General features: G+C 41.6%; 2 protein-coding genes and 1 long non-coding RNA gene across 5 annotated transcripts; 1 reads left to right on the top strand and 2 right to left on the bottom strand.

Annotated features, from left to right (window-relative positions):
* Positions 1-8: 8 nt before the first annotated feature.
* On the bottom strand, positions 9-4,276 carry alg3 (ALG3 alpha-1,3- mannosyltransferase). The gene is made up of 9 exons (XM_040021843.1): positions 4,049-4,276; positions 3,476-3,575; positions 3,244-3,391; positions 2,731-2,891; positions 2,439-2,559; positions 2,119-2,324; positions 1,688-1,764; positions 1,072-1,216; positions 9-982 (listed from the first exon to the last, which is right to left on the bottom strand). The coding sequence occupies exons 1-9, from the start codon at positions 4,233-4,235 to the stop codon at positions 802-804; spliced, it is 1,326 nt and encodes a 441-aa protein (XP_039877777.1). The 5' UTR covers positions 4,236-4,276; the 3' UTR covers positions 9-801.
* Positions 4,249-8,666, top strand: mul1a (mitochondrial E3 ubiquitin protein ligase 1a). Of its 2 annotated transcripts, XM_040021845.1 has the most exons (7): positions 4,285-4,374; positions 5,424-5,445; positions 5,711-5,862; positions 6,858-6,945; positions 7,070-7,190; positions 7,287-7,518; positions 7,633-8,666. In XM_040021845.1, the coding sequence occupies exons 3-7, from the start codon at positions 5,746-5,748 to the stop codon at positions 8,107-8,109; spliced, it is 1,035 nt and encodes a 344-aa protein (XP_039877779.1). In that variant the 5' UTR covers positions 4,285-4,374; positions 5,424-5,445; positions 5,711-5,745; the 3' UTR covers positions 8,110-8,666. The 2 variants fall into 2 exon arrangements, with proteins under 2 accessions (XP_039877778.1, XP_039877779.1); XM_040021844.1 differs by lacking the exon at positions 5,424-5,445 and having other exon boundaries at positions 4,249-4,374.
* Positions 8,667-15,751: 7,085 nt separating this feature from the next.
* Positions 15,752-20,414, bottom strand: LOC120727526. Of its 2 annotated transcripts, none has more exons than XR_005694551.1 (3): positions 20,289-20,414; positions 17,947-18,080; positions 15,752-17,316 (listed from the first exon to the last, which is right to left on the bottom strand). It is a non-coding gene; the product is annotated as an uncharacterized LOC120727526 (long non-coding RNA). The 2 variants fall into 2 exon arrangements; XR_005694550.1 differs by lacking the exon at positions 20,289-20,414 and adding an exon at positions 19,254-19,378.
* Between the last annotated feature and the right edge of the window lie 5,590 nt (positions 20,415-26,004).

Genomic DNA, 26,004 nt, shown 5'->3' with positions numbered 1-26,004 from the left:
AAACACACTAAAATTCAACCATTTGTTGTATTGTGTAACAATGAAGACCACACAGGTTTAGTAGAATCCATTTGCCGTTTTTCAGTCTACTGCATGTTTCTCACATTAAATCCATCTATGAGTGCGGCCACTCACAACAGAGGATGACAAGTTACAGAAATCAGACAGACTGATTGTCCACAGCTGACTTTTACACATTTACATATACAAAAAAAATCCCCTTCGATAGAGAATACTTATGTTTCATAACTGTGGCAGAGGAAATGCCACAAGCTTACGCTTGCTATGCAGTTATTTTAAAGCTTGGCGTTCAAGTTCTTATGCACATTATTGACACTTTCAATATACGATCATCTGAGCACCAGTAAATAAAAACTTGAGATGATATCAGCCTACATGACTAGACCAGAGGAATTATGGACTGAGTGTAGTTGTACCACAGTAAGTGGGAATAGAGCCCATGTAATCAATTCTTTCCACACAGCATAACATCCATGACATTCTCATAGCCTCCACTCTTATTTTCTATCTAAAACTAAACCTGAGAATTCTTATTTTCTCTTCTTATCTCTGCAACTGCATATTATTCCATCGTGTGGGCATCAGTCTGCACACACATGACGCATCCTTCACTTTAAGCAGTGAGAAGCTTTAAATGGCTCCTTTAATTCACTTATAAACAGTCTACCACAGCGACCGCCCTTTGCACTGGTGCTGTCAGGATCAAAGACAGGAGGATGGAGCGGGCTTGTCGTCAGCTGATTCGGCCGAATAATACTTCTGGTCCGATCAGGCCGGGGCTCAGTGGCGTTTGTCCTTAACAGCTTTCTGCTCTTGTGTTTCTGCCGCAGCTGAAAGCAAAGGTGGAGCTAGCCAGAGACATAACAGGATGATGAGGTGACAGACGTGAAGGGCAGCTGAGCTGCTGTTAGTAGAGGGATAGGTGTTCCACGAAAGCTCGATCAGACCCAGGATCAGGACCCTGCATGCAAAAATAAAACAGTTTTTCATTAAGATATGGCAGAGTGTTCAGGGAGGTGCTATGCTTCAGGACTTATGATTCTGTCTCACCTGAGCAGATGGGCCAGCTTCTTGACACCTCCACTCCACAGCAGGTAAGGCAGCGAGTGGAAGTACCAGACGTAAAACTGGTAGTGCAATGAGCGACTGAAGCACATGCCAATGAAGTTAGAGGTGAACAGAATCAGCACAATCTGTGATTTTCAGATAAGGACAAAAAAAGGCATGTCTGGAAGATCATATGAAAAAAATCTGCTACGCATTGTTTTACCATGTCCTGTGTCCTGTAAAGAGAATGTTCAAAGCAAAGCTAATTTCAGGTGCCCACTTGTCACCAGGTTTCCCACAACAGGTAGCACCACAAGTTTTTTTGTTTTTGCAGAGTTTTGGAAGAGAAAACCTTCTTTTTCCTGTGACTCTATGTCTGTCTCCTCTTGAATACAGTGGAACTTTAAGCGCCAAGTTTTTGCTTCTCTGTCCAGAAATCTTGACCCAGTTACTCAAAATAATTAAGATCCACAAATCTTGCTGAGAGGAGTTTTCTGTATGATTTTTTTCATTCTGTCAACAAGGCCTGCAGATTCATATTAACATCTAACAACAGACTTACTTAAAAATATTTTTCACATTAAAGACAGGGGTAGATTGAAATGGAACAAAAGGATATGATCCACAGTGCTTTTCTGAGCTGGGATTTTCCTCTTGCCTGGTTCCTTTAGAAGTTCAAAGATGCTTTCTCCTGGTCTGGTGCCACAGACAGAATATGGTTATTTGCCATTTTAGAGATCTAGGAGGTACATGTGTATTAGTAAAACATAAAAAGGTTTCCGCTGCTGACTGATGAGAACCCTGAAATACCAACAACCATTTAGTGCTGTTACTAGAAATCAATTGCATTTCCTTGTGGCCTAAATGTCTCTGCAGAGTATAAAGTAGTGACAATCCTGCTGAAATCGCCTTCCATTTTTTCATGACACCTGTCATGCATTGTCATAATGATGTGGTTTTGATCAGTATGTTATCATGCAAAGCATTTATAAATGTAAAAAGAAAACAGTGTTCCCAGTGTATCCCTGGCACATTCAAAGTCTATCTCACCTCTTCCAGCGGCGGAAGGCAAAGAGCAGCAGGGTGAGCAGATGAGTGGCCAGCAGGAGTAAGTGGAAGTAGCGATTCAAAAAGAGCCATTCTGGCAGGAAGCGCCAGTTGACCGTCCACTTGAACATGAACTGGCGGCCAAGATCAAAGGCACGGCTCATGTAACCAACGGGATTCTCTAGGAGGAAAGGGAGCCCCAACACAACCTGCCATATAAGATAAAGAAAGAGATGATGTTAGCAAAATAGGGTAATTTGCTAAAATTTACTGTGGACAGAGTACTACAGTCAAGCTGTACCTGTTTTAATGTGTATATTTACCTGTATGCCTGCACACAGCGATAACTTGGGGATCGTCTTCATTAGACCAAACTCTGACAGGAGGAGGAAAAGTAATCCAGGGGCAAAGAGAAGCACGTTCATTTTCACAGATACTGCTAAACTGTCAGAAAGAGGAAAAGATTGAGTTGTAATTTCATCTTGCTACTCTCAGGAAAAATTAACAATGACAATGTAGAAGGTATGTAACACATTAAAGATGTACAGGTGCCACTTGTTGATTTAGGGGAAGCCAATAAATGAGTATCCGCTTTAAAGAAGAGTGCACACTTGCCTGTAGAGGCCACAGCCCAGAGTCCAGTATCCATCTATGAAGAGATTGACAGCTACAAACAGCAGCATCATGGCCACTGGGTCATTAAAGAGACGGAGCACAAAGATGGAGTGGATCCGATAGGATGCACAGCACACGAAGAAGAACACATAGGGAGGAACCTGGAGAAAAAAAAAGGAGATTTAATTATTTGTGAGATTAATTATTAGAAGAAACGCTAAAGAGATTAATTCTGCAAGTGGCTCAGAAAAAGAAGAGCTGCAAGCAGAGGAAAAGGGAGGTCTCAGTATTTTTGTGGTTCTGGCCCTGGAACCCAGAACCAGATGTGCAACAGAAAACTAATGAATTAATGTGTGAGAATATTCTGAAAATAACATTAAATTTTGTTTCTGTAGGGTATAAAAGTTGAATTGCACACAAGGACAAGCCCATGTTTCAATGAGCATTTTAGCAAAATGACATGCTGCTTAATATATAGGGTTCCTGGCACATTAGTATTAACATTAGGCTCACCTTTTTGGTGCGATAGTATATTCTGAAGACAAGCAGCAGTGTGAGGAGGTAGAAAAAAGCAAAAATGTACTGGCCCAGACGGATGTTCACCCCATGGCCGGTAATGTAGTAGAGAGCTGTGAAGATGTAGACGAACCCAGCTGGGTACCTACAACAACAGTGTTCCAAATTATCTAGGAGACCTGCACTGAAAAGCGTGGTATGGAGAGAACTACATCATTTTGAAACTCACACCAAAGGGCCTGTGTCCCCTTTCAGCTGGGTGTAGTCATAGGTGCCATTGATAACTCCTTCCACTTCATCCATGTATGCTTTCCAGTCGATCTCAGTGTCTGCAGTACATAATAATATTAATAATAATGATGATGTGGATGTGGATGTGAATATCTTGATGCATGCTCAATAGTCATGCTCAGTGATGACGATAGGTTCTGGAAAAGACAACTCAACCAGAACAAACAATCAATTTAAGAAGGAGAAAATATTATTGGTATTTTTCTGTTGCAGTTCCGTCTTGTATGTGGACGTGTAAAAAGTGAGCAGTTACTATGCCTTTAGAAGTTTACTTCTTGTATTTACTATTGAAACAGCTACCTTTGGTTATATATAGTCTTAAAAGTAATGGACGTTATTTGACGTTGGGAGAGAGTAAACCATTGTATTTGGTCATGCAGTGACAGTAAATTCCCTTTGACAGGTGGCAGGCTAAGCTAATACTTTTCTGACGCTAGCTACTTAGCCTTCAGCCGCGTTCAGATAAACGTCAAAATACAATAGCGTGCTAACTAGTCGACCAGCTACTTACATGCTACTTTCTGTATGACCCACACATTGATGCCGATCTCCAGGAACCACAAAACTGAAACCACCAGCAAGGTGTATTCCGTCTTGAACAAGAGCAAATACTTGTCCTGCCAAAGCGTATGGAGTTTCCCCCACAGCGGGGACGGGGAAACGGGAGACTTTCTCCGCACACCTCCAACTCCTGCCATGTTCGCGGCGTAGCGACGTGTACGTGGAGGCCGTAAATGACGCATGCGCCCAGACTTCGTCACGTGACAATTCTGTCACCGCACGTCAGATACACGGTGCTGCAGAGTGAATACTGGGAAGGTTTCGTTTCCTTTACAGGTATAAAAAACAAACTTATTATTAGTTTTAATTCTTGTTGAAATATATGTGTTTTATAAACTTCTAAGTGTTTCTTATATGACTGTTTAAAAAAAATCTTTAGAGGTCACTGGAGCCATTGCAACGTTAGCTGGCTAGCAGCTAACTTTGTTGTAGGGAAAACGATCAGGAGAATAACAGCATGTAAACATGTTTTAAAAGGCACAGCAAAGAAATGAAACTTCAGACAATGGAAATACATTTTATTCAAGCTTTCCATCAAATAACGCGTGACTGCAGCTTGTTGAAGTTTTGATTTTAATGTCAGAGTGATCAAGAACAGCTTAAGTGTCCAAAATCATTTTCCTTCATATTATGGAGTCACATTTGTTTGTTTGCTTTTCCCATTTTTATTTGTTCTCCAACTTTTTCTAACTCTTACCTTAATAAGCTGGTTTGTCTTTTCTGTCATATTCTATTATATTTTTGAGCTCCTGAGTCACTTTGCTGTACGCTGCATCTTGATGTTTTTGCTGCTGGACTCCGGAAATAAATTTCACAGAGAAATTGTTGGAATAAATATGTCCTGTGCCTTTGATCAGACCAGAGAGAAATTTAGCAGTCTCATTGGCATCATTTTAAAATTCAATCGAAGCAGTTATGCAGCTGTTAATAATTTGTTGTTTCTTATGTTATTTCAACATAACCTCGTTTGTGCGTGGTGGCATTTTGTTGTGTTTGATTTTTGTATTATAATGTGTGTATGTATGATATAGATTGTGTATGTAATTGGGATGGTCATTGCTAACCAGCTTGGGCTATGAATGTTGTGGTATATTGCCTGGTTTATGTAACACACTTCGTCCTATGTAAAAATATGTAGAGGAAGCACACAGTAAAGATGCACAGATGTAGTAAAGGAGGACATGCACAGGGCTCATGTAACAGATATGGATCTAGGGAGGTAGCTAATCTGCTGTGGTAACCCCTAAAGGGAGAAGCTGAAAAACGAGGAAGACTACCTATTGCTAGCTTTTTATCAACATTAATCCCATATTTTTATTTTGCAGTGTGAAAGCAAAAGACATGCTGGTAAGTCTGTATTAGAAGAAAAATAATGTTCCTCTTTATCAAAAAAGGCTGCAGTGCAAAATGTATGGCAGATAATTAACACTGTACATAGTTAAAGGCAATATTATCAGTTCCTTTGTTATGTCCCACACGTACCTCAAATCAGCCAGTAATCACTGCCACATAGTGTAGGCACATCAAAGCATGTCACAGCATAGCCATGAGCCCCGCAGCTGTAGGTTTACAGACAGGTGATTATTCTTCTTCTTCTTTTATGTTTGTGCAGGTGCTTTTGGAGCCGTTACAGGAGACACAGGGCCAATGGAAGGATTCTTCGTGACAATTTCAGAGGCAGCGTGTCTTGGAGTGAGCCTTGCTCTCTCAGGCTTCTCCTTCTACCTATATAAGAAGAGCCGAACAACAATAGACAAACTCAACGTGAGTTGTTAATTTTGTGTAATTAGCTTTATTGGAAGACTAAACCTCTAAGAAGCTTCTACTTCAAACCCCTCATTAGAGATTACAGCTCATATGTTTTTGATGGAAGAGTTAAGGTCCCTTCTCAGATGTTAGTAATTTTTTCAGAGATGTGAACAATTATTCTGGGTAGAGAAATAACACAACAGGATTTGGAGTAGTTTAAATGTATAAGGTGAGCCATATATCACAGTAACATTTAGTTTATCTTCACCATATTGCAATAGACACTGTAAAAACAAACTTGCATCGCTGTTATAAAGCTGTAGGTGAGAACAGTGAGCACATCTGTGGCTATATTGCACTAAAAAGTTAAGATGGAGAATTTGGACAAAAATGCAAAAAATTGGCATTCTGAGAATAAAAACAAAATGTCAAGAATAAAACTGAAATAGTATTTTGAAGGAAAAAAAATCAAACTTGGAAGTGTTGGCTCCATTTGTGCAAGAAGAAATAGTGGCAATGGACAGATGCAAGCGGGTGTTGTATCAGAAGATCAGGCTGCAACTGACATTTCACAGATGAAGGTGTAAGATATTTAAAGAATGACCATTTCGTGTAAAGTTTTATTCTGTACTTCTGAAACCCGTCGTCCTTTTTATTCAGTTTTTAGCTGTTTATGTTGTGCACTTTTAGTCTTTCTGTGTTTCTTGATTACATCCTGATTGTTCTTTTAGCTCATGCCATTTGCATCTGTCTTGATGTAAATCCATGAGGATCTTTTAGGGACATATCTTTTCTTTTTCTCAAACTAAACTGGTTCTTTTGAAAGATTTACTATTACAACCAGTCATTTATAGAATTAATAGCAACACTGTGATTGCTAGCACTGCACAGAAAAGTACCCATTTACAGCCAGCTGATTAACACACACCAAAGACAAAACCACTGGGAAAGCAAATGCATGACTTATTAATTAGTCAGTCTTATTTACTGTGTGTGCTCCATGTTTCCAGAATGCTCCACGGTTACCCATAGATAAAAAACTCAAGGACATCTTGAAAGTTACTCCAGGAGCGTGTCTACAGTATGTCGTCATTGAAGGTAATCAGTCTTTTATTTGTTTTTGATAAGGACTAGTACATTTATTTATTTTTTTAATCTGAAAACTTGTATACCGGCCTGCCTCTCATCCCTGTTACTGTATGTGTGCTCGTATACATTTTAGGTGGTGTAAAACCAGCTGGAAAGCCTCTCATTAGTTGGTACAACAAAGAAAATGTTGGTGTGCTGCGTAGATTCATGGTGAAAGAACACAGGCTGTTGTGGAACGGATTTTTACGTACATGGTGAGAACATCATCAGATCAAGCTGAAGTTCCAGTACATCTAACTTTTTCTCCTTATTATCAGATATGCAAACTGTTTCTCACGTTACCTTTGCAGGACAGATAATGAACGACTCTTGCACGAAAACATAGAGGCGGTGCCCTTTTTATTAGTGGGACTGGATAATACCGAAATCAGAGTCTTGTCGCCTTTACAGGCCGCTGGGCTGGACATGGAGGTCACATATGAGAAATTTCACCAGGTCAGTCACAGTTTGGGTGACCTCATGGGACAGTACTTTACTGGGGAGAAGCCAAAAGGTCAACTGGAGATCGAGGAAATGCTCAAAGTAAGTCATTCTATTCAAACTTGAATGAATTAGTGTTCACTTCATAAAGCCCAATTTGTTGTTAATATTAAAAATATATTCTTATTGATAAGTGCCACACCTTTTTTTTTCAAGGTGGGGACAAATCTTACAGGTGTAGGCGAGTTGAATCTGGACACAGATGGCACTCTGAGTCTCCGACCCCCTTCTAACGGTTCACAGTACTTCCTGACCCCAGCGGACTTCGACACCCTGCAAGGGGAGAATGAAGACATTGCTTTTTGGTGGAAAGTGTTGGCCATTACTTCTGCTTTGGCAGGGGCAGCAATCATTTTCTGGGCCGGGTTACGCTACTACCGCCACCTTAAGGCTCTCAGGGAGCAGGAACGGGAAAGAAGGGAATTTAACAGACTGCAAATTAATGTACCAGACCAGGACAACCTTCAAGACGTGGCCATGTGTGTTATTTGCCTCAGTCAGCCTCGTAACTGTGTCCTGTTGGACTGTGGACACGTGTGCTGCTGCCACACCTGCTACCAGGCTCTGCCACAGCAATATTGCCCTATTTGTAGACAGAGGATTGTAAGAGTGCTACCTCTATATCAAGTCTGACGTATTTGTGGAATCGGGTCACTTCAGTAGAAGCTTCACGTCTAAATTGCTTAACTTATTAAATTCAAAATTAAATGTGAGTCATGTTGTGAAAACATTTTGTCCATAATAGAGATTTGTTGTGGGAAATATGGGGATATAAAGCAAGTCGAAAAAATGTGTAAACTTGTGCAATACAGATGTTTGTTTTGCTCAGTGCTCATGTGCCTTATTTTACCATTTTCTGCCGAGTGATGGTACTTTAAAGTAAATAGAGTGATTATTTTATAGTGCTTTCCTACCCTACCTGAGCACTCAAAGCACTTTACACAACTTCTCTCATTCACTGGTTCAAGCACTTTTTTGCTGTGATTTTTCTACGTAGGTTCTTTCTCCCTAACAGTTACAGTGATTCGTACTCTGATGGATGAATCAGAGGAACTTGGGGTTAGTATCTTGCTCGGGGATATTTGGCATGCAGACTGGAGCAGAGTTCAGACAGTTTAATTTCCATTCTTGTTTGTATCGGAAATTTACTGAAACCCAAATAAATCTAATGTCGAGAAGTTTTACCCTTAGAGTGTATTTAAGTGTATTTAACACATATTTGAGAATCCGTAGTGTCACTTTTAATGTGTGCATGCACACTCACACCCAGTTTATTATGTATTATGTTTGTTTGACTTCTCCTTAATGCAAATATCTTATCAGCTGATCACATGACAGACACTCAATGCATTTAGATGTTCATACATGGCCGTACTGCTTGGACCTGATAGGAAGGCCAAAGTAACTAGTAAAACAACTCCTTAGAACCCAATTATACAGAAGCGCATCTGAATGGACACATCCAACCTTGAAGCAGATGGGCTACAGCAGCAGAAGACCACACTGGGTGCATATTCTATGAACAAATAACAAGGAAGCAGGAAACAACCAACGCAGGACAAGAGAAGGAAAAAGACTTAATCTGATGAGTTGTGATTTTTGCTGCGACATTCAGATGGTAGGGTCAGAATTTGGTGTAAACAACATGAAAGCGTGGATCCACCCTGCCTTGTATCAGCTACTCAGGCTCCTGCTGATGCTATAATTGTGTGGGGAATATAAATCTGCAGCACCTGCAGGATGCTCTCATATCATTAGACCAAAATCTCTAAGGAATGTTTCCAGCACCGTGTTGAATCTATGCCATGTAGAATTAAAGTAGCTCTGAAGGCTAAAGGGGATCCAAGTCAGTGCTCCAGGAAAACTAAGAGTTATTCCCCTGGAGGCTTCGGTCAACCACATGCTGAATTAAGCCTCCTATAGGAGTTTCCCATTACATATTTCCACTTGATCAAGTCGACTGATTCAAAGCTCTGGGACACACGGGATTAAGCTCAAGTATGTACAGATCGCATCATCTTATATAAGACTTGGTGACCACCTGCTCATCTTAAACATCAGGAAAGTAGTTTTGTCTTGGCCTGAACAGGCACACATTTCACAGAACTCTAAAGATGGTAGGGGTTCATGTTGGGTTTTCTAAAAACACAAATGCTTTTTTACAGCACCTGGTGTCTGAAAAGACTCGCATATAGTGAGTTATCAAGCACACTATTTCTGTCACCCCTAACCAGCAGTGTCTGTGACACGCCACCTCCAACCTTTTGCTTTTTTCCCCAAGCATTGCCACAGAAAGACAAATGTTAAGTAGTGTGTGTTTGAGGTGGAAGACGGCATGTGCAAGATGAAAAGTGTAGCATCAGGCTCAGGTCAAAGAAGAAACAGGGCAGGTGGATCCCATAAATCTTCTTCAGTGGTCATAAGCTGGACAAATACAAAGCTCTCTCAGCAGATGGCAGCTGTGGTTCAACAGGACCAGATTATTACTGCGATCTCTCAGGGCATGGGGGAAAAATGCTCTGTGTGTCTACTGCTCTGTGTGTTTACTTCAATGAAAACTTGTATGTTTTTGTTATAGAAGATTGTCCAAATATGTGAGAGTTTTCAAATTAGCACTGCATGAGATTAACTGGGGCACAGATCATAGATCAGATCATGTTGTTGCACAATAAAAATGATGGAGGTGTCAGAAACGGTCTGGCCCTGGTTATTGTCTCAGATAGATTACTAAGAAAATGTTTTATTTAAAAATGCAGAAGGAGCAGGAGCTCTCCTCTCTTCAGGAGCTCACTCTGCAGGCGGGGGAGATACAGGAGAGGTGGAGGAAGATCTCAGCCTGGGCGTCTATTGTCTCGTGTAGTCTGGAAGATGAGTGGATGACAGGGTGGGTGCTTTTTTCTGTGTGGTGGGGTCGGGTGGGCTGTCCCGGGCTCTGTGGGGCCAGGCAGTGCTGCTGTACTGGGCCCCGGTCTGGATGGGCCTGGGCCCCCTTTCCCTGGCGGGTTGCAGAGTATGGGGGTGCCTACTGGGGTCACTTGCCCCTCCCTTCCTTCCCTCCCCACCTCCAGCTGCCTCCCTCTTCCCGCTCCACCACAATCACCCACGCATGCAGGGCCTTGGGGTATCACCAGGGTGCAGGGGAGGCATCCCCCCCCCTCTGTCCCCTTCTGGCTGCCTGTGCCTCAATTTTATCTCACAACTTAGACATTCACATTACTTACACTCTCATAACACATACATATAGGATCTTGGGGGTGGGCAAGCTACACGGACTCCAAATTACCATCAGGGTGTACACCTCACCCCTGGCACCGTTGCCTACCTCTCAATTTTAAATACATGTAGACATTGAGGGCTATCAGGAGGGGCTATGCGCTTACCTGCTGCTCTGGCAGGTAGCTCCATGCCCTCCTAGGTTTTAAATGCACCTTAGAACACACATACACCAACACTACTAATGAGCGGCTGGAGGGAGGTTTGGAGTCTTCTCACACCCCCGTTCTCTGCGGCCTGCTGGAGCGGGGGTGCTAGGAGGAGGAGTTGGCCGTCCGACTGGGGTCTGGAATGTGGGGCCTCCCTGCTGCTGCGGAGTCGGGGCGGTCTGCTTCTCCCCACCCCAGGGAAAAGGGTAACACCACCTGGGTCTGGGTGCACGACTCTGGGTGCAGTTTCCCCCTCCAGGGGCAAGGGTACCTAGACCTGGGGTATGGAGTACGCTTGGGGAGTGTGATTGTGTGTACAGTGTCTCTTTATGTCTGTCTCCACGTTGGGTGAGTGTTAAGTAATTGCATATGAGAGCAGACGCCACCTCTCTGGGGACATCTCAGGCCCTCCAAGGTATGGAGGCCTATCTCCCCCCACCACTTCCCCTGCCAGTGGCAGACGCCCTCAGGCATCGGTGCGTTGGTGGTTCTTTGTGTCCGGGGATGGGCGTCCAGGTATACATCGGCCCACTCCTTGGTGGCTGCTTATCGGGGCCTGGAGCCTGGGGCTCGCTCGGGCCACTTCGGGGGTGGGGTGCCCTCGGCCTCGGATCCAAATTTTATTTTCTCATACCCTGTCCCACCTGCAAATTAGAGGCATAATACTATAAATAAGACTTTGCCAGTGTGGTTCTTTATCACAACTGATCAAGATGGCAAAAGATTATCTGCTGCAAGGGCCATCCAATTGATTTTGGAAGAGAGAGAGGCTTCGGATGATGATGTTGACAAAGAGGTTTCAGAATATTTCACATTTCTGAAAATTCAGAGTCTGACAGTGACTTTGAAGAAGAGGATGAGGTTGAGCATCATTTAGTAACAAAACGAAGACGAGTACCCCATCTGCAGCCAGCTCCAGGACCAGAACAAGCCCACCAGACAGCAGGTGAAGAAATATGGATGTCAATAAATGGTGAAATTGAATGGTCTTCTTGCCCAAGAAATGAGCCACCCTGCAGAGCTGTTACTGTGATAAGCCAGGGCCAACACAGCTGACAGTTACTCATTTGCAGGACATCAAGTCGTCATTTGAGCTTTTCATCCCAGATTCCATCCATCCATACATCCATACATATGCAATAATACTAAGTGCAATAATCCTTTCTGTCATCGTTGTATTTTTTACTCAGTTGTATATAGTATTTGTATTTGTATTCTATTTTTATCTTATTGTATATTTATTTTATTTTATTCTACTGTATATAGTATTTTATTCTATTCTGTACAGTTGTGTACTGTATTTATTCTTACTGTATTCTAATTTTTGCCTCATAACTTTTGCACTGTCCACTTCCTGCTGTGACAAAACAAATTTCCCACATGTGGGACTAATAAAGGTTATCTTATCTTATCTTATCTTATCCAGAAAATTATTCTGGATTGCAGTAATCTAGAAGGAAGGTGTGTTTTTGGAGAGAGGTGGAAGGAGATGGACCAAATTCCTCCAAGAACCCCAAAGGCCTACTTTGGGGTTCTTATCCTTGCAGGAGTTTTCAGGTCCAAAGGGGAATCCACAGAATCCCTGTGGGATGCAGAAACCGGCACGAACCTTTCCGTGCATCAATGTCTCTGGAAAACTTCCACAAAATTTCCAGGATTATCCGTTTTGATAACCGAGACGACAGACCAGCTCGATGGCAGAGAGACAAGCTAGCTGCCATCAGGACAGTGTGGGATAAGTGTGTGCACCACCTCCCCCTGTTTTACAAACCTGAGCCTAATGTCACCATTGATTAGCAGCTGATCACATTTAGTTGTGAAACATATTGCTTGATGTGAAAAATGTGATCTAACAAAGGTAAAGGGAAAAAAATAACTATGTTTGCTGTTCATATGGCTTGTAATTGGGATGAAGTAAACATCTGTTTAGTAATTTATGTTACACCCCGGCCTAGGCAACCGGCGTGCAACGTATGAAAAATAAAAATAAGAAAAAAAAAAAAAAAAAAAACACACGAGAAAAAAAACTAAAGCTCTCCACCAAAATCCCAAAACGAAGGTGTCTCAAACGAAAATATTAACAAACCCATTCACAGCTATTTACAACAGACTATTTATTTACAACAAAACACCAAACTATTTACAACACGGGGGAGATCACAACCATGACCAACTGACACACAGGGCTTAAATACATAGAAGGAGCAATCAGGGAATGGACCACAGGAGGGAAACACAGCTGGGGCAAATTAGACCTGACGAGACAAGGAAACTTAAACTGAACACACTAAGATATCAACAGACCTTCAAAGTAAAACAGGAAACACATGACAGTCACGCAAAAACAAAACACTGACAACACCGAAACGTAACATTTCCCCCCACCCAAAAATCAAACATGTAACCCCAAGTGAAATGTTTGATCAAAAGCGGATGAAGGCTGGTGGAGGCTGGAGCGGTCCCACGGACCCTCCAGCAGACGACGAAGGCTGGAGCGGTCCCCCGGACCCTCCAGCAGAGGCGGACGAAGGCTGGAGCGGTCCTCGGACCCTCCAGCGAAGACAAACGAAGGCTGGAGCGGTCCCACGGACCCTCCAGCGAAGGCAGACGAAGGCTGGAGCGGTGCCTCGGACCCTCCAGCGAAGACGGATGAAGTCTGGAGCGGTGCCTCGGACCCTCCAGCGAAGACAAACGAAGGCTGGAGCGGTCCCACGGACCCTCCAGCGAAGGCAGACGAAGCTGATGGAGGCTGGAGCGGTCCCACTGACCCTCCAGCAGACGACGAAGGCTGGAGCGGTCCCTCGGACCCTCTAGCGAAGGCGGATGAAGGCCGGAGCGGTCCCACGGACCCTCCAGCGACGACAAAGGCTGGGGCGGTCCCACGGACCCTCCCCCCAGCGAAGGCGGATGAAGGCAGACGAAGCTGATGGAGGCTGGAGCGGTCCCACTGACCCTCCAGCAGACGACGAAGGCTGGAGCGGTCCCTCGGACCCTCCAGCGAAGGCGGATGAAGGCCGGAGCGGTCCCACGGACCCTCCAGCGAAGACAGACACGCAGCCCACCAGCTGCAAACACGGACACGCAGCCCACCAGCTGCAGAAGGCTGGAGCGGTCCCACGGATCCTCCAGCGAAGACAAACGAAGGCTGGAGCGGTCCCTCCCTCGGACCCCCAGCAACGGCGGACGGCTTAAGCGGTCCTCGGACCCCCCAGCATCCCGGACGAGCCCCCATATGTTACACCCCGGCCTAGGCAACCGGCGTGCAACGTATGAAAAATAAAAATAAGAAAAAAAAAAAAACACACGAGAAAAAAACTAAAGCTCTCCACCAAAATCCCAAAACGAAGGTGTCTCAAACGAAAATATTAACAAACCCATTCACAGCTATTTACAACAGACTATTTATTTACAACAAAACACCAAACTATTTACAACACGGGGGAGATCGCGACCATGACCAACTGACACACAGGGCTTAAATACATAGAAGGAGCAATCAGGGAATGGACCACAGGAGGGAAACACAGCTGGGGCAAATTAGACCTGACGAGACAAGGAAACGTAAACTGAACACACTAAGATAACAACAGACCTTCAAAGTAAAACAGGAAACACATGACAGTCACGCAAAAACAAAACACTGACAACACCGAAACGTAACATTTCCCCCCACCCAAAAATCAAACATGTAACCCCAAGTGAAATGTTTGATCAAAAGCGGATGAAGGCTGGTGGAGGCTGGAGCGGTCCCACGGACCCTCCAGCAGACGACGAAGGCTGGAGCGGTCCCCCAGACCCTCCAGCAGAGGCGGACGAAGGCTGGAGCGGTCCTCGGACCCTCCAGCGAAGACAAACGAAGGCTGGAGCGGTCCCACGGACCCTCCAGCGAAGGCAGACGAAGGCTGGAGCGGTGCCTCGGACCCTCCAGCGAAGACGGATGAAGGCTGGAGCGGTGCCTCGGACCCTCCAGCGAAGGCAGACGAAGGCTGGAGCGGTGCCTCGGACCCTCCAGCGAAGACGGATGAAGTCTGGAGCGGTCCCACGGACCCTCCAGCGAAGACAAACGAAGGCTGGAGCGGTCCCACGGACCCTCCAGCGAAGGCAGACGAAGCTGATGGAGGCTGGAGCGGTCCCACTGACCCTCCAGCAGACGACGAAGGCTGGAGCGGTCCCTCGGACCCTCCAGCGAAGGCGGATGAAGGCCGGAGCGGTCCCACGGACCCTCCAGCGAAGACAGACACGCAGCCCACCAGCTGCAAACACGGACACGCAGCCCACCAGCTGCAGAAGGCTGGAGCGGTCCCACGGATCCTCCAGCGAAGACAAACGAAGGCTGGAGCGGTCCCTCCCTCGGACCCCCAGCAACGGCGGACGGCTTAAGCGGTCCTCGGACCCCCCAGCATCCCGGACGAGCCCCCATATGTTACACCCCGGCCTAGGCAACCGGCGTGCAACGTATGAAAAATAAAAATAAGAAAAAAAAAAACACACGAGAAAAAAACTAAAGCTCTCCACCAAAATCCCAAAACGAAGGTGTCTCAAACGAAAATATTAACAAACCCATTCACAGCTATTTACAACAGACTATTTATTTACAACAAAACACCAAACTATTTACAACACGGGGAAGATCACAACCATGACCAACTGACACACAGGGCTTAAATACATAGAAGGAGCAATCAGGGAATGGACCACAGGAGGGAAACACAGCTGGGGCAAATTAGACCTGACGAGACAAGGAAACGTAAACTGAACACACTAAGATATCAACAGACCTTCAAAGTAAAACAGGAAACACATGACAGTCACGCAAAAACAAAATACTGACAACACCGAAACGTAACATTTAACATAAATTGTTTGATAGTGCTAATTTGGAAAGCCAAAAATTCTAGCGGGTCCACCAGACCCATGAACACTGGCTGAGTAACAAAAATATGAACACCACACAACGGTTGAATATAGTTCTTTATACCCTTAAACGTACATTTCTGTGCAATTACAACCAGTACACCATGTGCTCAAAAATTCATAAATTAAAACTTTTTAAATTAATTTGTGCTTTGCACACAAAAGCATTGGTACAATTAATATTAAATATTCTTTTATTCTCCTCAACTCAAACACTATACTAAAATATAACGACAGCATCCATCTTGTCATAAAACTACTAAACAGCTGATACATGAACAAAATAACTCACAAGCTTTCGAATTTGAGCATTTTTATTTCCTTGAAATCAGGTTGCCCTCATGTAAATGTGTTTATTTACATTCATTCAATTGGCTCCCAAGTGTTTTCTTCAAACAGGACACCTGACAAATGAAAAATGTCATATTTAACGATATGTTCACATTTAATACTATCCGGAGTACCTTTAAGTTAAAATCACTGCCTTGTGGTAGTTTTGCCTCAGCCAAATGGTTAAGGTGTGGTTTACATCCATGTCTGTCCATGTCAGTTATAGCCAAACACCTTTGATTACTGAATTGCATTTACTTCATTAATGAAGTGAATATAATTCACATTTGTGTGAACATTTGTCCGAGATTAACTCTTTGGGGTCTTTATCTTACAGTATGACATACTTTGAGTCAAAATTTGTTGACTGTTTAAGTGGTGCTACATGAATAAAACTGAACAGATCTAAAGAAGGTGTTTCTGAACTTTATTTATTCGAACAGGACAGATAGATAACCACAGGACTTTTCCCCATATGATAACTAAAACACAAAATAAATTAAGACAGATTACTGTCCCAAACTTAAAGATAAACGTGTATTTACTGGACTTGTTTTGTCAGTGAGGAGCAAAGTACAATTAGAAGTGCTTGTTCTGATGAAAAGTTAAACTGTAAACAGCAGCGTGGTGAATAAGGATCTGTGTCCACGAATCCGCAGCAGTGACAACACTTAAAGATCATAGCTCAAAATCCTTAATGCACACCTTTCTCTCCACTGTGTTCAAATGCTCTTAGGTGTTTAAGTAGAGGAAAAAGTCTGACATATTTTACAGCCATTAAATGTTAGACAAGGCTCTGAAAACGAGGTCATGGTTTCTTCCCAAACAAAAACCTCTGCTTGTGCGCACAGACCCTAAATCACAAATAATTAGACAATAGTAAGACAAATGACTATGAAGTGACACCAGAGGCTGGAGAAGAGCAAGCATAAAGTGACACGTTGTGTGTGCACAATTTCTCTTGTTACCATTCTTCATATACCAGTGTGGCAAAGTCCTGAATGCAGCCTGCATGTTAGTCCATCAAGGTCCATCTGAGCTTTAAATAAAATACACTCAGCTTTTCCTTGGATTTTCAGAGTTGCTCAGGTCATACAGGAACTTCAGCAGTCAGGGTTAACGTGTCACTGTGTTGCTCCTCCGTCTCAGCCATTGAGACTAGACGCAATTTATTCTGAGGAACAAAAAAAACAACAAGACATTTTTATAAAGTCTGTATTTTTATAATGTTTTTAATCTTGAACATAAACAACAGAAACAAAAAAAGGATTAGGGCTGTGCGATATGACGATATATATCAGATGACGATATAAAATGTCTATCGTTTCATACTACGCTATCGTTTGTTTTGTGGTGTTGCAAAATAAACTGTTTACAGTTATACGTTATTCTCAAACATAAAACTTCTGAATATGCATCAAACAAATTACCTCAAATGAAAACATCAAGTAACTATAAATGGCGCTTACAGTCACCATGCGGATGAATGCACAGAGAATACCAGCATGGCCAGCAAGGATGAGGCAGAACCAGCTAGCTCCAAACAGAAGGACCAGTCATAACAAATCAAGGACCTTATTGCTAAACAAGGGGCTACCTCTGTAGCATGGACATGGTTTGGTTATGAAAAGTCTGACACAGCCCAGACAACTGTACTATGCAAATTATGCCACAAACTGGTCCCCACCACCACTCAAACACGACAAACCTCTTTAACCACCTACACAAGAATCACATCATCAGTTTATAGTCAAAGTAACATACATACCTTGAAAAACGAAATCAATCACAACGTTCAACTCACCTTGTTTTTGTAGAGAAGGTGATCAGGGTTTTCCTTCATTTCCTGAGACCAGCTGCTCTGGATCATCACCAGCTTGTATCTTCATCTTTTTTTCACTCGGGGAAGTCTTTCCTTTTCTTGGCCATTGCTCTGCACTGGAAAACCAAAGTGTGATCAAAGGTGAAACAAGGGATATTTTTCCACTGCAGGATTTAGAGGGCTTCAAGTAGTGAAGCAAGTAGCTGTTGACGCATTTCTCAAATAATCTCTAAGGATCTGAATTTTTAAGAAAGATACAAATATCTCTGCTTATATTTGGTTAAAAGCTTTATATAGACATAACAGTTTATAATATGTCAGCATCCCCCACAAGACATATAAAGCCCCTGCACACCAGCACTGCGCTTACATTATACTTCAATCAAGATATGGTTATTATTTATTTATTATTGATTTTTTTAGTAATAATTATTAGTATTTAATCACATTAGCGCAGTGGGGTGACAAAAATATCTCACATACTAGAAATGTTGCTCAGCATTTCATAAATTACATTTTCAACAAATGTTGGAGTAAAAACACAGTTACAGGGAAAATGTGTCTTTCTGCAAATATTAACTAAACATTTCTATGTGCTACAAAATAGACATAATTGTAAATGTGCTGAGGTGAAACTATACTTTCAATAATATTACCACTACAGTCTGTTAACCACCAAATTAATCTATGCTGGTCAGCAGCTAGAAGTCTTTACTTTAGCAGCCCAAATCAGAGGCTAACATTAGCATTTGTTAGCGTCAGCCAGTAAGGTCTGAGACTTTAAACTAGGGTTAGTGTAACTTTGCCTGAAACCCTTTAAAGTGTACAGTAGAGCCAACTGTAAATCACGGGTATTGATATAATACTTATTAGAGTCCTAAAATAATTTCTTCCTCTCTACATTAGTAGAACCATGAAGTTCTCACTTTTCCCAGTTATCTACATCGCTGACTTTCGCTAATTAGCTAGTTAGCAGTCACAGCTATGTAATACCCAGAGAGACACAGACAGCTAACTATAATATTTATGAAAACTGGTTCAGCCACTGAAGGGCAAAACTGGTGGTATCACAGTAAAAATAATTTTAACATTAACTAAAATGGAAATCTTAAGTCATGTTAAACCTAAATAACGATTATTTAAAAAATGAGTCAGCAAAATATTCCTGACTTGTCTGGAGACAGCCGAAACCAGTTAACAAATAAATTAACAATTCTTTCTAAATAAAAACGCAGAGTCTTTTGAAAAACGTTATTTTAATAAAAGAAAACATGAGTTTTAATATTTACCACAGAAATTTGAAGGCAATTTCTCCAACTCCAGAGTGTCCAAATTCATGGGCTGCATCCTCCTGAGGACCCGGCCTTCGCGGTCTACGTGGGCCGGGTCCTCAGAAGGTCGGGTAGGCCGGAAGTAAACGGCCGTGAAATTGGACGGTCTAGCCTTCTGATTAGCGTCACCGCTGTCTCAGTGGAGTTTAATAAACTCGGCCGTCTGCTCCTTGCTATCTAAAATATAATAGGACACTGGCTTAAATTCTCGACTGTCTCATACTTCTGTTTAATCAGTTTTCTGTTTGACGTTTAGTCAGCTGTGTAAAAACCAAGGAGGAACCCACCCAGGGGATTAATAAAGTTTTATTTTATCTAATCTAATAACTTTAATCTCAGCCAAACCGATTTACTCACGAACAAACAAAACACTGAAAAAAGCCCAACAATAACATTTTTAGGTTGTCTAAGTGACTTATATATTACGTTTAACCCGAGCAGCGAAAGTCCGCGGTGATCTGAAAATGATGTGCCTGGAGTTGTGCCGTTCTCGGCCGCATCAGTAACCCTCGAGCTCCCGGCTAGCTATCGAGCTGGTGGGTAGCAGACGTCTCCGAAAACGTCGAAGTACTTTTGCAAATATGCAATATCTTGATAAACCGAGCAGATATTTGATGTTTACACGGCTACTTTCTCGCCTGAAAATATGTTAAAAGTTTATTTTGTGACCCAGAAAGATTAGTATGAGTAATTTTAAAACTTAGTAGCGGCCGCCATTGTTGGAAACTGGAGTTTGGCTGGGCCGCGCTATGAATTCTGGGATATGATAGGCCACGAAGGACACACCCGACCCATCCTTCAAATTCGGGGAAAAGGAGGACGCATTTGTCGGCTGCATTCGGAGGAGCCTACGAATTTGGACAGCCTTCAGCGCATCGCTGTGACGTAATCGGTCTACAAATGCGGCCTCAGGAGGATGCAGCCCATGAATTTGGACACTCTTGCTCTTACCCACAATGCATTGCAGTAGTTGAGAAATACACAGAAAAATACCTGTAAATGACGAATACGGAAAATCCCTTCACGTTTAAACAGTAGATTGTGTAGCATTCCAGCTGGACTTTATTCAGACGATGCACTCGGATGGACCATGGTGGGGTATTCCAACCCATTTATTCACAAGTTACCATAGACACATCGTAAGAGCTGTAATCATAACATAAACAAAATAAACATTGACTTGATATTACTACGTTTCCCTTATGCTAATTAATTCACAGAAAAGGCACAAGAGGTGCTAGCATCAGCCTGCTAGATCACTCATAAACTTGTTAACAATCAAGTAATACATTTACAAATTGTCCGAAATGTAAACAACAAGTACAACACACAAACATACCTGTTCTCCTTCCAGCTAGATACTAATTTAAAGATGGATGGAAAACGATAACTTTCTCATTAACTTTTTTTTTTTTTTTTAACTTTATTTATCACATTTTAGACATACAGTCAAGTAAAACAGGGATCACATAAAAGATGACATTGTGGTAGTACAATGAAGAACAGAAAGAGTGACAAGGACAGTGAGACAAAAGTGAGTACAAAAAATAAAATAAATTAAGGGGAACATAAATAAACAAAAGTTTGCAAGAGCCAAAATCAAGTTAGCAGTTTCAATCGGTTATAGATGTTAACAGTCTCGAGAGCCTTAGTGTTTTTTGATGAGGAGATTGTCCTTATATATTGTGCAAGTTCCATTTTTAATACAAGAAGTTCAGGCTTTCTGCCGAGGACTTTGCTTTTGTGTATATGAAATTTTGTCAAAAATAAAACCAAATTTATAAAGAAGAAAGCATCATTGTCCTTGTCTTTAAAATTATAATAGCCAAAGATAACATCCTTATAGTATAGTTGAAGATTAGGGAGAACAAAGTCAGTAATAAACTTGTGGAAATCCTTCCAGAATTTACACGTAAATTTACATGACCAAAACAGATGAGAAATTGTTTCAGGTTGCTCTTGACAGAAGGTACAATTTACATTTATTTCAGCCATAAATTTGGACAAATATTGTTTGGTAGGGTAAAACCTATGAATCAACTTAAAGGAAATCTCTTTAATTTTGTTTGTCAAGAAAAACCTTTGTGGTAAAGTCCAAACTTTTTTCCATTCAATATCTGTTACAAAATTGGCCCAATAAAATATGGCTGATGGAACAGAGACCATTGCATCCTGAAAGAGAGATCTTATTTTGGTATTTATAGACTTATGAGAGGAAAAGCAAACATTGCCAAGAGAAGAATGTAACACATCCGGGGGAGTGACCTGTAGTGGAGCACTGTGGGAGCATCTGTGTAACATGGACAGACCAGATGGGATGGCATCGAACACTATTGAGAATTCTTTAGGCGTTATCGGTACATTGTATCTCCTGAGGAACTCAGAGTAATTATAAAAGAGTCCATCTTCTCTATATAACTGACTAACCAAGATTATTCCATTATTAAACCAGTTATTTTAAAAAAAAAAGAGTTTTATTTTTATAAATAATATTGCAGTTATTCCAAATAAAACAGTTTTGTGGAGAGAAATTGTGTTTGTAAATCAGCGCCCATGCCAAAAGAATTTGTTGATGAAAGTGAGAAAGCTTCAGTGGCATTTTTGGAATACTATAATTGCAGAGCAGTAGGAAGTTAAGGCCGCCTAAATTAGAGAACACATGATGTGAGATAAAGTTCCAGATAGAAGTGGGATTTTTTAAATACTTTTTAATCCAGTTTATTTTAAAGGTGTTGTTAAGAGCACCGAAATCAGTAAAATTTATACCTCCTTTATCATATGAATTTAAAGCTACTGATTTACGCAAGTAGTGAGTTTTATTTTTCCATAAAAAAATATATAATAATTTGTTAATTGACTTACAGGTTGTATTATCAACATGTAGTGACTGGGCAGCATAGGTTAGACGGGAGATACCTTCAGCCTTCGATAGCAGAACTCTACCCTTCAATGACAGGTCTCGCTGTAGCCAATGATTAAAGATTTTTTGGGATTTATCTATAATAGGAATGAAGTTTGTGGAGCATCTGGATTGCTCATTTTTTATTATTTGAATTCCAAGGTATCTTACAGAGTTTCTTACAGGTATTCCATGAATTGAAGTTGCTAAACAACTTTTAACTGGTAAAAGTTCACATTTATGCAGGTTGAGTGAAAGTCCGGAGGCTTTAGAGAATGGCTGTATATTGTTAATGGCCACTGAAACTTGCGAGGCGTCTCTGAGGAAGAGAGCTGTATCGTCTGCCAGCTGACTTATGAGTATTTCTCTGTTAGCAATGACCAGGCCTTTTAAAGAACTGAGTTTAATGTGCGAATTAAGGAGTAGGACTGAAAGAAGGAATAAATATACGGATAGGGGGCAACTCTGCCTCACTCCACGCTTTAGAGAGAATCTTGGGGAAATACCAGTGGCAAGCTTTATGGAGCTGTTACTATTGGAATACAGTGTCCGAACGGCATTACAGAAGGACTGACCAAACCCAAATTTATTTAAAGCAGTAAAAATAAACTCATGCTCTAAGGAGTCGAACGCCTTGTAGAAATCTAAAAAAAGAATAAGACTATCATCCTGTACAAGTTCTGGGTAATCTATTATGTCTAGAATTAATCTTATGTTGTTTGAGATATGACGATTCCGCATGAAACCAGACTGACTCTCATCAATAACTTTATCTAATACAGGTTTCATTCTATTAGCCAGAATTTGTGCCAATATCTTATAATCATTATTCAGTAAAGAGATTGGTCGCCAATTGTCTAAGAGCAAAGGATCCTTTCCTGGTTTTGGAATGAGGGTGATCAAACCTTGACATAAAGTGGGAGGGAGTGTACCTCTATCCATACTTTCCTTAAAAACTTCTAAAAGAAACGGGGCTAAACTGTCAGCGAACTGTTTGTAAAACTCGGCAGTAAGGCCGTCAGTTCCAGGTGATTTGTTAATCTTCAGATGTTTTATAGCATCTGCAACCTCAATCAAAGAAATCGATCTGTCGCAAAGCTGACTATCCTCCTCATTCAGCTGAGTAATTTTGTCTAAAGAATTTAAAAAAGTCAGACAAGCTTCAGGGCAATAACTAGAAGAATAAAGTTTGCAATAAAAGTTTGAACAATATTTTGCTATGGTATCCTTATCATTAGAAATTGTCCCATTAATATTTAGTTGTAGGATGGAGTTGGTGTTAGATTGATGCTTTTCAAGTCTGAAAAAATAGGCTGAATTCTGCTCTCCTTCTTCGAGCCATTTCCTGCGAGACCGAATAAATGCTCCGTCAGCTTTGCGTTTGTAAATCTCATCTAACTTATGCTGCAGGTCAACCAGTTTTATCTTATCAGATTCACTGAGGGTGTCTATTGGTTTGGAAGTAAGGCATGTGATCTTTTGTATCACTTGCGTCTCATCAGATCTTCTTTTTTTTGCTAAATCACTGCTATATTTTCTAAAGAATTTTCCAATTTCATATTTCAAAAGTTCCCAGTTACTACAAAATGTATTATCTGTGAGAGCTTTACTCCAATAAAGTTTAATGAATCTCTGAACTTCACAAATCACTTCTTTATGCTCAAGAATGGTACTATTTAACTTCCAGTAAGAGGTTTTAGTGATTAGGGAGGATGACAACGGGATTGATAAGCTAACCATTTTGTGGTTTAACCGGGCAGCCGGTACTCGATATAAAGCAATGTCAGTGCATTTTTCTGCACAAGATAAGTAAATATAGTGTTTTCCCCGAGCGCAGAGCTGCTGGAGCTTGTTTCCTTACAGAGCACTTTATAGGCGAACAGCTTCATCAGCAGCTGATCTCCAATCACCGGCACACAGCTTTGAAACCTCAGCTGAGTTTTAGCTCTCAGTGGTTAAACGCTGGACTTCATTCACTCAGGTTCTGTCTGTCGGGTCACGTTTACTTCGCTGTTTTATTTACAACTGAGCAAATCGGTTTGGCTGAGGTTAAAGTTACGTTTCATAACTGCATAGTTTCACAGACGTTTAATGGTTCACTGGCACATGTGTTAGACTGAACTATCATCTAAATATCATCTGTTTTTTAATAGTTATTCAACTGTATTCTAAGCACCAGCTGTCTGTTAGAATGTGATTTTTTTCTCTCTCTGTTGGCAGAGGTATAAAAATGCGCAGGAAAATCTGACGTGCATGGCAAACTTCACCGACGATATTTAGGGAGGAATAAACACACATCAAACATAAATGAACCATTTGCCTGTCTCCATAATTGAGAGTATTTTCTTTTCTTATGTCAACACTCTCTCTCTCTCTCTCTCTCTTTTTTTTTTTGCTTTTTCGGTCATGTTATGTTTACCTGTCAAAGGCTTGTTACAAACTATGAAACACATCGTGCAGACTTCTGGATGTTAGAAGAAAACTAATACTGCTCATGAATGAGACTAAAGGCAGGAAGGTGTCCTTTAAAACTAAACATGTTAATAGGACCTCCCTATTTATATCATAGTTTATGATATAGCAGGTGTATTTCAGTAATAGCCTGCTGATTTCAGGTGAAAAGTCGCACCGCTCACGTAGGCGTTATCTGTGATACTCCTTAACTATAATTTATCCAAGTTAACTTCAGTTAACCATTCAGACAGTTCTTTTGCAATGAAAAACATAAACACCCATGCTGGTGTAGGTTTCCTCAGTGCCAGCTGTTAACATTATAGCTGCTTATGCAGTAACCGTGGTAACCACGGACTCTGAGCGGCTGGATCGACGGAGGTCAGACAACAATTTTACATGTATGATCTTAAAACAGGACACAGCCACTATACGTGCTGGCCTCATATTAAATGTGAAGGCAGACTGAGTCTATGTTTGACGTTTTTTATATCTAATCTTCCTTTTCAAACATTTAAACAGCAGCGAGTCTGCAGCTGAGGGAATACAAACTCAAATTGTCGGAACAGGTTTGCTCGTTTCTTGGATTCATTTGGTGATTTATTAAATGTATAACTGTTATTCTAATCTGCTGCTGAGTCTCTTACACTTTTCTTTATGCTGTATATTTTCACGTCTCTGGAATAGTTGGAAGTTAGATAGTCAGCTGGGAAACTTTGTGTTAACTCATGGAGCTGAGGATATCGTGGATATCGTGGATATGCTGACCTCGCTGCGTGGTGTACAGAGCGAGGTCAGCATGATTAATATTCACAATAAAAATATTAGCCGAACATCATGAAGTCTGTATGTGTTTCATAGTGTCGAACAACCTTTGTACAGTTAAAGCCAGCAGTTACTACATGACGGAAACACCAACGTTATCTCTTTTACGCGTTTATACACAGGTCACGCTGAACAAAAACCCAAAGATCAGATGTTAAACAGATTTATTTGCTCTCTCTCCTCCTTAAACATGTTTTTAATGTTAGTTATAATTCAGAATTGGCGACTGAAACACGTAGGACACATAAGAACATCAGGAAATAAAACACCGATAAATATAACCTCAGTAAAAGAAGTCAGCGGGGGTTACTACAGCTGTGTACTAGACTTGTAGTCAAGACCGCCTAATCCGAGACCAAGACAAGACCAAGACCAGAGGGTATCGAGACCAAGACAAGACCAAGACCAAGACCAAGTTGAGACGAGACCAAGACCGAGACCGAGTCGAGACGAGACCAAGACCAAGACCAAGACCGAGGCAAAAAAAGTCTTTAAACTGCAGCCAGATGCTATTCTATATACATATTCAGGACA

Source organism: Simochromis diagramma, unplaced genomic scaffold, assembly GCF_900408965.1.
Source record: "Simochromis diagramma unplaced genomic scaffold, fSimDia1.1 OVJJ01000205.1, whole genome shotgun sequence".
Taxonomy (NCBI): domain Eukaryota; kingdom Metazoa; phylum Chordata; class Actinopteri; order Cichliformes; family Cichlidae; genus Simochromis; species Simochromis diagramma.
Note: the sequence above shows the minus strand (reverse complement) of the source record. Positions and strands in the feature narration are given on the sequence as shown.

Bases quoted from the DNA above. Each gene is read 5' to 3' on its own strand.
- mul1a (XM_040021844.1), top strand. From the start codon at position 4,272: ATGACGCATGCGCCCAGACTTCGTCACGTGACAATTCTGTCACCGCAC. The intron at 5,863-6,857 runs GTGAGTTGTTAA...CCATGTTTCCAG, and splicing joins CAACAATAGACAAACTCAAC to AATGCTCCACGGTTACCCAT. The intron at 7,519-7,632 runs GTAAGTCATTCT...TTTTTTTTCAAG, and splicing joins AGATCGAGGAAATGCTCAAA to GTGGGGACAAATCTTACAGG.
- alg3 (XM_040021843.1), bottom strand. From the start codon at position 4,235: ATGGCAGGAGTTGGAGGTGTGCGGAGAAAGTCTCCCGTTTCCCCGTCC. The intron at 3,392-3,475 runs GTGAGTTTCAAA...CTGTTGTTGTAG, and splicing joins GGGGACACAGGCCCTTTGGT to GTACCCAGCTGGGTTCGTCT. The intron at 2,892-3,243 runs GTGAGCCTAATG...TTTTTTCTCCAG, and splicing joins TATACTATCGCACCAAAAAG to GTTCCTCCCTATGTGTTCTT.